General features: G+C 41.9%; 1 protein-coding gene across 1 annotated transcript; it reads right to left on the bottom strand.

The window, feature by feature from the left end:
• Positions 1-8,738: 8,738 nt before the first annotated feature.
• LOC132009869 (conserved oligomeric Golgi complex subunit 8-like) lies at positions 8,739-11,042 on the bottom strand. Its single transcript, XM_059387882.1, is given in 5 exon segments — positions 8,739-9,153; positions 9,209-9,230; positions 9,309-10,688; positions 10,690-10,967; positions 10,970-11,042. Coding segments are annotated over 5 exon segments (1,911 nt in total). The 3' UTR covers positions 8,739-8,995.
• Positions 11,043-11,417: the final 375 nt, after the last annotated feature.

The following is an 11,417-nucleotide window of genomic DNA, read 5'->3' as shown; positions in this document are numbered from 1 at the left end:
GAAAATCTGAAATCTAATCTCTGACCATGGAATAAGAGATTTTTTTAAAAAAGGGAATAGTTTAGAAGAATTCAAGAAATGGGAAGGTGTTATGTGTTTTATAAGTTAGCAGCAAGATACAAAAATAAAGAAATGAGAAGCAACAGTAGGAACAAATGCATTAATGAAGTTTTCAAAAATGCATTAATCCTTTTCACAAAGGATTCACAAAAGTCAAACTCTGTCCATCCCATGTGTTAATGGCTAATGGACCAGAATTTTATGGTTCCTCTCACTTAATGGGACAGAGGGAGGTCCAATACTTCCCAAGGAATCAAGAAGTACAGAATATCCTGGGCCTTGACAACTATTCTGTAAAGCTATAAAAATGGATTGCTAGTTCTCCCACAGGTCACTAGGTTCTCCTCTTTGAAAGGAACACTCAACCCACTACTTAATATTTGTTATATCAATGGGGGTAAAAACCTGGCAAGCAGAAATAAATGTGAAAATTGGCATTGCTGCTCTTGTTTTAACCCAACAAAGTAAAAATGCCAAACCATATACCAGGGAAGATGGAAGTAATTAAACATACTAAAGAATCAAAACATTTTTTCTTTAGAAAAGAATGTACTACAGGCATTCTTCCAAAGATCCTACTTTTCTAGTATGTTGAATTGTTCTGAATAATCTAAAATCTTTCAATATCTAACATACATGTTAAATTCTAATTGCTGTACCAATTACCAATTTTTAAAAAAAGATTTTATTTATTTTATTTGACAGAGAGAGAGAGAGATCACAAGTAGGCAGAGAGGCAGGCAGAGAGAGAGGGGGAAGCAGGCTCCCTGCCAAGCAGAGAGCCCGATGCAGGGTTCCATCCCAGGACCCTGAGATCATGACCTGAGCCGAAGGCAGAGGCTTAAACCACTGAGCCACCCAGGCACCCCTCAATTACCAAATTTTGAAGAAACTAGTCCTTTGAGTTTCTGTGAGACCCCATCTGATTTTGAAACCACTGTAATCAATTCTGAATTCCATATACTTTTCATCTTTACCAAGAAATGTTTCCTCTAGTCTCTGTCTCTTTTAATGGTAATAACCTATTCCTAGTTTTTGAGACTGAAAACCACACAGCCATCTTCCATTTGCCCACTTTTTCCAATTAGTAGTCAAATCCTGGTGATTCTTCCTTCATGTCATCAGCCTACTTCTGGTGCCATAAACCATGTAATGTTTCCTTAACATTTACATTTCTAGACCCTTCCTAACTAGTTTTTAAGATTCCAGCCTGGTCTAGGTATTTCTTATATCACTTTCCTTTTCAAACCTCTTCAGTGGTTCCGATTTTCTATTGGTGAAAGTCTCAAAGCTGAGGCTTGACCAGGCTCTCCGTGACTTGCCTCTACTTCTATTTTTAGCAGTTTTTTACCATGTTCTTTTCCTTTTGCAATTGTACCCAGTTTCAGACACTATATGACTATCACTAGGCTTCCCCAGTAAAGGCAATTTTATAAAAGTTATAGCAAGGGTTGTTTTGTCATGAAGCTTGCAAATGATTTGTACATATTTACCTGTGTCTAGGGAGATTACAAGAAAAAGCATGGGAAAGGAAGAGCGTCAGACTTCAAATTTAAATGTTTCCTGAATTGTAAATACTAAGACATGACAAATATGTGTATGCATATGCATTTGTATGTATCTGTATATACACATACACATTTATACAATTATATATATTTCTGCACATGTATAAAATAATTGGAACAATTTTCCCATAGAAAGATACCAATTTTTACTATATTTTTTCCAAAAAGTAATCAGTTTTTCCTTTTTTAAATGAGAAAACAAGGCCCAAAGAGATAACTTCCCAACATTAGGCCACACAACTAGATAGATTTGATTTTTGTCTACCCTGTCTTGTTTACTTATATGCCCCATGTGGTTAGCCTATCAAGATGAGGTTCCTCTTCTGTTCACTGAGTTTGTGTTTATGTTGTCTGCTAAACAAGAAAATACTCACAAGAGATCTATACTAACACAAGGAGGATTCAATGGGGACTTGCCAAGTAGGTAAGAGACATGGTCCCTAATTTCCAACTGAACACTCTCTTCCCCCAGCTGGATGCTTCCTTCAAGTTTTGTGAATCCAGTGAAAACCAATCACAACACTTGTCGTGTTTTGCTCAGTTAAGAGGAATGAAGGATGTCAACCTGAAATCTATGAGCCCCCTAGTTCTGTTACAACCTTGTCAAAGACATATATCACTATCTAGAGAATTTCCCAGAGAGCTTACTTCTCCCACTGCCTGCAGTGCCTCCTGTTTATGCTGTCACGCTGCACTCTCTGATTCTCTCCAACAAATAAATAAATATAACCCTTAAAAAAAAAAAAAAAAAGAATGTTTTCTGGACACCTGGGTGACTCAGTCAGTTAAGTCTCTGACTTCAGCTCAGGTCCTGATCCCAGAGTCCTACGATCAAGCCCCTCATGGGGCTCCTTGCTCAGTGGGGAGCCTGCTTCTCCCTCTGCTTGCTGCTCCCCCTGCTTGTGGGTATCTTCTCTCTCTTTGACAAATCAATCGATCAACCAGTCAATCGATCAACCAATCAATCTTAGAGCATCCCGTCAAAAGATATATTCATCTTGACTGGGCACAACACTGCTTGCCATCACCACAGAACTTTTGTTGTTAGTCTGGATTAAATTATCAAGACAAGTCTATTAACTTCTCTCCTCCTTTTGCCCATGTTGACACCTGAGAAAAAAAGGTAGGATGAGTCTTCCTTAAGTAGACTGCTACGGTTAACTTACATTATGCAACAAAAGTTAACACTTCAAAGTGTGAGCCCTTGTCATCATTCAGTGTAATTTTTCAATTGTTGAGGGAAAAGTAGGGTTTCAAAAAATAAAAAAGATTGAGTGGAGTGTGACGCTGATTCAATTAATTCAACTACAGAGCAATGCAATGTAAACCATATTAAACATTTAAGGTCTAAGTCACTCTAAGCAAGATCAAATACTTTGAGAACGTGAGCAAACTCCTAAATTATTAAGAATGTGGCTTTAAATTAAAAAAAGGAGGAATTCAGTGAGAGGAAATATTATGTAATCATCCAACATGTAGTCATGATACTTTCTATTGCCTATGAGTAATTTTGGAGAGGGAAGGGAATAAAGCATAGAAATTAGGAGTCTGGATCACTTGGCTCCTCATGTTGGATACAATAAGGAGAATAATTTGTTCTTTGTCAATAAATGCAATGGGCTGTGACTTTAAATCCCCTGTGGGAAATAACTACGTTTTATTGTTTTTCTGCAGTGCGAAGACTCCCTCTGAAGACTTTATGCAACATGTCATTCAAGCAGATGAAAAACGCACTCGTAAAAGCATTACCTGCACCTTCTTTGTAAAGAAAAGCTTTCGGTGAAAGAAAACAATGCAAATATTTGCCTGGTTTGGGCCCTAAGAAGAATTGACTGTGTAAGCAAATTATCCAGCTACTCATAAACTTCCCTCAATGCAAATAAAAATACAGGAACTATTATCTCAGGAAAGGTCACTCGCCTCAAACAACATTTTTGAAATTCTATTTATATTTACCCAAATGGGTCAGTGATTTTAGAACTCATAGCAGAAAAGAGTGGCTTAGTGACTTCGTGTGACTTTGGAGAGCTCCCCACTGGGTACTGTTCTGGAGAATTAAGTATGCTATTGCCATTTATGACACAACATGCAGTTATAGGGGTTTGATGCGAAAAGTGTGAATCGAACCCATCATATTAGGAATCTAAGACACCTACTGGGCAACAAAGAAAATGTTATTATTTCTATGTGTACATTGTTTGTTAATTACCCTTTTAACAACGAATGAAATTGCCCTGAAGCACAATTCAGATACACAGAAATCCAGGGCCTAGAGTAACCGATCTGATTCTTCCAGCTTGGACACTGGCATGGGAAGGGGAGGGGGTGGTCTCTAACAGTGAGAACTTTAAGTCTAATGGCAGATAATTCAAAACAACAGAATGTGGGGGAGAACAGAGGAACCAGCAAGTTCTGCTTAGATTTTATTATGAAAATACTTCTCCAAGTGAGAAATTCCCACAACTAATTCACAAAATAACTCAAATAGAGTATATATTTTAACTCCTTAAAACTGATAGTGAATATGATATGAGGTAACTCAAGGACTGAGTATTCTCAACCAAAACCATGCATCCTTACTCATTCATTCAACCAGTATTTACTGGGAGCCTTCTATGTATTGAGCACATAGACAGTAATGAATAAAAAAAAAAAAAAATCCCTGTCTTCACGGAGCTTATATTCATCAGAGATAAACCAGAGTTAATACATATGGACTTGAGTAAATACATTTTTTAAAAAATTTTCTGGACTTTATTTGCTGGCAGTAACTGACACCTGGTTGCTGAAGATAATATTTCCAAATATTGTCTAAGAATACTCATTCAGAAACAGCAAATGTTCACTAATCCCTCCACCGCATTTTGAACTCATTCATATCCTACAAACCTAACTAACAAAACATTTCCTTCTGAAACCCACAAGTTTTCTATCTATAAAAACTAGAATCAGAAGAGTGGTCAGTAAAAACAGAATGGATTTTAAAATAGAATGTCTAAAGTCAGCACAGAAAGCTTTGTCTTTGGAGTTAATAGGTAATTCCCTTTTTCTTACCTCATCAAAATGAAAATCTTCCCCAAAAAAGAGAGCAAAAAGAGAGAGGAAAGAGAGAGAGAGAGAGAAGCAGAACAAGAAATAGAAACAAGAAAAGACAGAGCTATAGAGAATAAGACGGAATGAACTTGGGTCAACCTACTTATAGCTATGAGGGTTCTGGATCTAGTGTCAGACCAGGGGACATCAAAGGGGGAATATCAGGGCCCTTCAATGGCAAATTACAAAGTAGCCTACCCCAAAACACTTAGGCAAAAATGCCCACTAGAGATCGAGCTTGTTTGCATGTAAACTAAATTTAGTCAACCAAATTAGGATTCCTTGAAACTTCAAGTCATTGAAGACAAGACAAAACCTAGACACAATGAAGACAGAGAGCACACGGGATAGAAAAGAAAGCAAGTTAAGACCACTGTGTCCAGAATCAGATCTGCTGCATGTCCCAACAATGCCCTGTGTAAATTAGAAGATATCTGCTCTGGGTGGAGAAATTACAAACAGCAGTCACTCTGAGCAGATGAATTACACACATACCCTTCTGTGAGCAGGCACAGCCGTGGGTCTCCCCCAGTTCTACCTACACGCTTCTCCTTATCCAGTTATCCAGTTTCAGTCCTTTCTCAGAGCACCATTTTTGCATACTACCTAGCATAGGTCTCTACTTTTCACTTTCTCATGGAAACCTGCTCTTTTCCTTCACAGCTTTCACTCCAAAACAAAATTATGTGTTCATCATTTACCTAAAAGAACAAGCACTTTCATTTATACTTTAATGTATGCAGCTAATGTTTCAAAAGCTTTGAGTCTGGTATCTTACTTTAGTCTCGTGCTATCCCCATAAGCTATTTCTTTTCATATTTTGTATATAAGAAAGCAGAGGCATAAGGAAGTTTTGAAATGTGATGATGGCCGCTCGGCTAGTCAGTGAAGGTGTTAGGATTTGAACCCAGGCAGCCTAACCCAAAAGACCTTAACAATTTATGGAATGGCTGCCCTACTAGACACAATTACATGAGAAGAGGAAACAGGTCTTATATCTTGACCACTATATTTGAGGCCTACAACACAGTATCTAGTACACGCATATAAAAGGCATCCCATGGAGCACCTTAAGGTGCTTTTATACAAATAAGGCACTAAGGTAAAAAGCAATAATTTTATCAGTACTTTAGACTGCTGATGACAAGTTCCTCACAGCACAAACACTTGGATGAAGGAGCCCATTTCCCCCTCGACCATTCTCTGTGGCAGTAACAGCTCCAGCCCGACCTTGGAGATTGACATACACCATCCCCCCATTTTAATCCATCAACGGTTCTCTAGAGACCACTAACAAAAGCTGTTCTCAGACCTATGGCTTGAACCAGGAAACAGCAAATGGTGTTTTGAAAAAATGACATAAACATTTCAGACTTACAGGCTACATGGCCTCTGTCATGACTATTTTTTTTTAAGATTTTATTTATTTATTGGACAGACAGAGATTATAAGTAGGCAGAGAGGCAGGCAGAGAGAGAGGGAGGAGAAAGCAGGCTCCCCGCTGAGCAGAGAGACCAATGCAGGGCTCGATCCCAAGACCCTGGGATCATGACCAGAGCCAAAGGCAGAGCTTTAACCCACTGAGCCACCCACCCAGGCGCCCCTCTGTCAGGACTATTAACTCTGCTACGACAGCATGAAAGCAGCCACAGACCACACATCAACAAACAGGTGTGGCTGTGCTGCAACACAATTGCATGAATAAAAAGGGCCTGAACAGCCTTTGGGCTGGAGTTTGTTGACCCCTAGACATGAACCTTATGTAATTAACAACTGCTGTGGTTAAAATTTTATCTCATTCTGGTTAAAATGCCATCTCATTCTGGATAAATTTTCAACCTGTTCCATTCTATCTTCTTTGGAAAGTCCCAGAAAAGTGTTGATAAAGGAGAGTGGGAGATGCAGATAATGAAGTAGAATTTGCATGAAAAATGCAACCATTTCTGTGGCTTGCTCTTTGCCTGTCAAATAAAACAATGTGTTGTTTTTTGAAAAGACTCAGAATTGTCTCCATTACTTTAAATAAAATATGTAATGTTCATTGTTAAGTATCTTTTCTTGATAAATACACTGATGCATAAATGAATAAAAGGAATTAATATCACCTCCGTTAAATCAAAATTTGAATTTATAAAAGATCAATTAATAGTTTAAGTCTTTGGATTTACTGTTCTGTAGAAATTCCATCCTATAGATAATTAATGAAACTGAGAGGTCATTTTAATAATTCATCATTTCCATAAGATTTTATTCTCTTTAAGAGTTTTAAGAGGCTGAGGGAAATAGTCAAAGGATATGATTCTGCTTATCCCCAGAAACGGTAACCTCATGGTCTCTTTCCGATTGCTGTAGGATGGTGTTAGCTGCTTAGAGAGGTTTTAGATTGACATGGTGATGACCTGTCTTATTTTCAAATACTTTCTTGGCATTTCAAAAGGATTACTATCCTGTCTTTTTTAAAAGCATTCCTGTACCAGGCTTTTATAACAGATCTAATGCAGGACACCCTTTAAAGTCTCTACAAAACCCACCTAAGAGATCTTACAGTAAATGTCAACGCCACAACCACCAGGGTCTCTGAAGTCTAGGGGTATATACTGTCTAGGAATCCCAGGTGTATAGAGTGGTAGGTAAGGAAACAAATAATATCTACTGAACAACATTCTAGCAGATACTGTGCCCAGAGCTTTATTAATATAATCTCCCTTGGTGTCATTAAGTGAGAATAAAATAATATTTTGTTGCTTCAGATAAAGAAGTGATCTGGGAAATGCATATTGTCATTTTTCTCAGCATCTTTTTTTTTAAGACTTTATTTATTTATTTGACAGACAGAGATCTCAAGTAGGCAGAGAGAGAGAGAGAGGAGGGAGGAGGCTCCCTGCTGAGCAGAGAGCCCAATGCGGGGCTCGATCCCAAGACCCTGGCATCATGACCTGAGCCAAAGGCAGAGGCTTTAACCCACTGAGCCACCCAGGCGCCCCTTAGCATCTGTTTTTTAACAATCTTTTCTTTCATGTCCAATGAAGTTGACAAGTGGCTGGTTACATAGTTTGATAAATAACTGTGGATCTTGAATTTCTAAAGTATAAACAGCCTTTCCTCAGTTTACAGCTGGTCAATGTCTCCAGTACTTATTTATGGTTGGATTCCCAGGGTAGCCCACAAATACTATCATAAGACAAATATAGCTAAAGATTTGTGATTACCATGTTAAAAGAGGTAACTAGGTAATACCAAAAAAAAAAAAAAAAAATCTGTTTTGTTCTCTACTCTGTGTTAGATTTTTCCATTTCTTTCTACCTTCCTGTCCTTAAAATAAACACACTACCTTTTGCAAAGATTCGGGACTTACAATGGCTATTAATGTATTTATGCATAATGCTATGTGTTAGGCAGTGTGAACTATTCCATGCAACCTTCTGAGGTAGAAATCACTGACCCCATTTCCCAGGTAAAAAGTCAGAAACTCAAGAGAGGTGTTGCAATTTGAACAGTATCACACAGCAGGTGTTGGCTGAAATAGAATCCATATCACATCTGTCTAACCTTGAAGTCTGTGCTCTTGACCACAATGCTTTGCTTCTCAGTATTTTCATTCTTTCTTTTTTTTTCCTAATTATAGTAAGAGCACTTAACATGAGATTGACCCTTTTTTTTTTTTTTTTTTTTTTTGATGGTCAACCACAGTCTTAACAGGCATTTTTAAACAAAGCTTTCAGATATTAGGGACTATGTCATTATCAAATCTTGGGTCAGGGTACATTATACAGGTCTATGAAATGATGTCTACTAAGAGTGGTTATTTATTTTCCCCAATTATTACCAACAAAATCATCAGGAAATGTTCACTCTTTCAGGGGAGTTCATTTTCTTCTCAAGTTGAAGGTAATATTTTGTCCATAGCTGATTTCAGGGCAAACATTTTTTTTTAATTTATTTATTTGACAGAGAGAAATCACAAGTAGACAGAGAGGCAGCCAGAGAGAGAGAGGGGGAAGCAGGCTCCCTGCTGAGCAGAGAGCCCGATGCGGGACTCGATCCCAGGACCCTGAGATCATGACCTGAGCCGAAGGCAGCGGCTTAATCCACTGAGCCACCCAGGTGCCCTCAGGGCAAACATTTTTGATATACTCCTCTAACCTGGTTTGGCAATTCACTGTTTTCTGTCAGACCAAACCAGTATCAAGTTGATACCAGGCAAGTCAACCCCAGCTCAAATCCCAAGTGTCCGTGTTTTGGTTTCCAGAATCCTCAGATGCAGCAGAAAAAAATTAATCATTCACCTCCATCCAGTAGATGTTTGTAAATGTCTTGCTGTCCATTTTGTCAATGAACAGGCAGCCCTGCAAGTGGTCCATCTCGTGCTGGATGATTCGGGCTGCCCATCAGCTCGCCTGCCACACGACCTGCTCCCCTTTGGGGTCCAGCCCTCTCCGCGGGCGCGGCAGGAAGCGCTGGCCGCCCTGCCCGTTAGGTGTCTGCACCTGGGACCTCAGCCGGTGGCGCCTCAGTGGAGTCCAACTGCTCCTGCGCATCCTCAGGGCAAGCTGCAGTGGCGGGTTCCATGCCTGACTCCTCGGCGGCGGGTGCTGGAGCTGCGAGCTCCGGCGCCAGCTCCTTGTCATCCAGACAGAGGACCAGCTCTCTTTTCGGCAGGAGGAAGGCAAGAGGCTTCTGGACGAGGCCGATGTTCACATGCCCAAGGTTTCCGTACTTGGAGAGCTGAGTGGGTGGAATGCCTAAGGTCTGTGCTGGTGGAAAAAGGACTTGGAGACAGCGATTTAAATAAGGAACAAGGTCTTCCAGGAAGACAGTGCAGAACTGGACAAAGAGCTCTTACTCCCCACTGCTGAAAGCAGCCTCTTCTGCGCGATGGAAGGCCAGGATTGTTTTGGTTACCTTGACAAGAGCATCCTCCAGGGCCCTAGTCACTTCCTGTGCCAGGGCCACAGGGCAGCAGAGGCGCAGATCATTGAAGGCAACCAGAATATTGTTGAGGAAGCAGGCAAGTGGAGGGAAATCCAAGAGTACCATGGGTGGCTGAAGGGTCCCCCGCTGAGTGACTGGCACAGCAGCAGGCAGGTTACTGCTGCCCAGGATGGTTGGAGCTGAGATGAGGGTGTAGGAATTCATTTCATCCTCGAACTTCTCCACTGCTTCCTGAATTGCCTTCTGGAAAGTGCTGATGGCCACCCGCTGGAAAACAGGAGCCAACTGGCCCTGGAAATTAACCCCAACCCGGCTGAAGGACAGCCCAAAGTACATGCACTGACCCACCAGAGAATCTAGACGACCACCAATCCCCCGGTAAAGGTCGGTCTCCAGCACCTGCAGGAACTGTGAGACTCTCTGTAGCACCCAGCCATAGAAGATGGCACTCTCGTTTATAGTGTGCTCACCCATGGCAGGGGGCAACAATGGGTCCTCATCAGAGAATATGGCACGGTACTGGGTGATGATATCGAACAGATGGACACGGCAGGCCTCAATGGTTTTTGTGATGTGGAAATAGGGATCGTCATTGGGGATGGCAGTCAGAATGGAACGGAGCCAAGCATCTCGGGCCTGAAGAAACTTCACCCTCAACTCAGCCTCAGTGAAGACATCCATGCACCGGAGGAAGCTAATGACACAGAGGCAGGCGGGGAGCTGGATGTTGGTTCTTAGCTGCTGGATCAGCTGGCTAAGCATCAGCTGCATGGACTGGCGCACTTCGTTCACGATGCCCTGGATGACAGGGATGGAGGAGTATTTCCTTTCCAGTCGGCGTACATAGGCTGCAAGCTCCAAGGCCTCTTCATAATAGCTGTTCCGGACACAGGTGTCCATTAGCTGAGGAATCTCCAGGATTTCCAGGATTTCTGTGTGCCGGTTTAGAGTCAGGGTGTTCATCCGGCGGTTGGAGCTGATCTCCTCAGCCTCTTTAACAAAGTTCCTGCAGCTCTGCTGGAAGCTGGGCAAGCAAGCGGTCGAGCAGGCGGCCAAGCGACGCCAGGCGGTGGATGCGCTCGGTGCACTCGGCGCCTCGGATGAAGGTCTTGTAGTTGGCAAAGGCCAAGTCACGCGTCTGCTGCAGCAGCTGCGCTCGCTCTTCCGCCAAGCGCTCGGGCTCGCGTCTCAGCCGCTCCAGCCCGGAGCCGCTCAGCTCCCGGAGGTAGCGGCCCACGTCGGGCCGCTCCCGCCACTGGGCCTCGGGGAAACGGTCTCGGAACAGCGATGCCAGGAGCCCTTCATCCTCCGCCTCCCGAGAGCTGCGGCAGTGGCCGTCGTTGTGGCAGGCTCCGTGGTGGACGAAGCGACGGTCGCCATCGCCGCCATCTTCCAGCAGCAGCGTCCGAGATCTACCCTTTTAAAATTTTTAAGCGTACAATACAGTATTATTAACTACAGGTAGAATGTTTTCCATCAGTTAACTAGAATTTAATCAGCTTACTTAACAGACATTTTATGCCCATTGAACAGCAGCTCCTCACTTCGTCTTCTCATCCAGCCCTGACAAAGACCACAGATTGCCCTCTGCATTTTTCTAACAATCACTTTCATCTTGATTCTGGAGAATTCTTTCCAATTCATCTAACCCTATCCTTGGTACTCTTAGAAAACCTCAACCCTGCACCACCTTCCTTAATGAAGGCTTCCTTCATTGTCCCATTAGGGTCTCCAGCCTTTTCCTTCTGCCAGTCAAGGTAACGG

The sequence above is a fragment of the Mustela nigripes genome, chromosome 2 (genome assembly GCF_022355385.1).
Source record: "Mustela nigripes isolate SB6536 chromosome 2, MUSNIG.SB6536, whole genome shotgun sequence".
NCBI lineage: Eukaryota > Metazoa > Chordata > Mammalia > Carnivora > Mustelidae > Mustela > Mustela nigripes.
The sequence above is the reverse complement of the archived record's forward strand: the minus strand, read 5'-3'. Positions and strand labels throughout refer to the sequence as shown.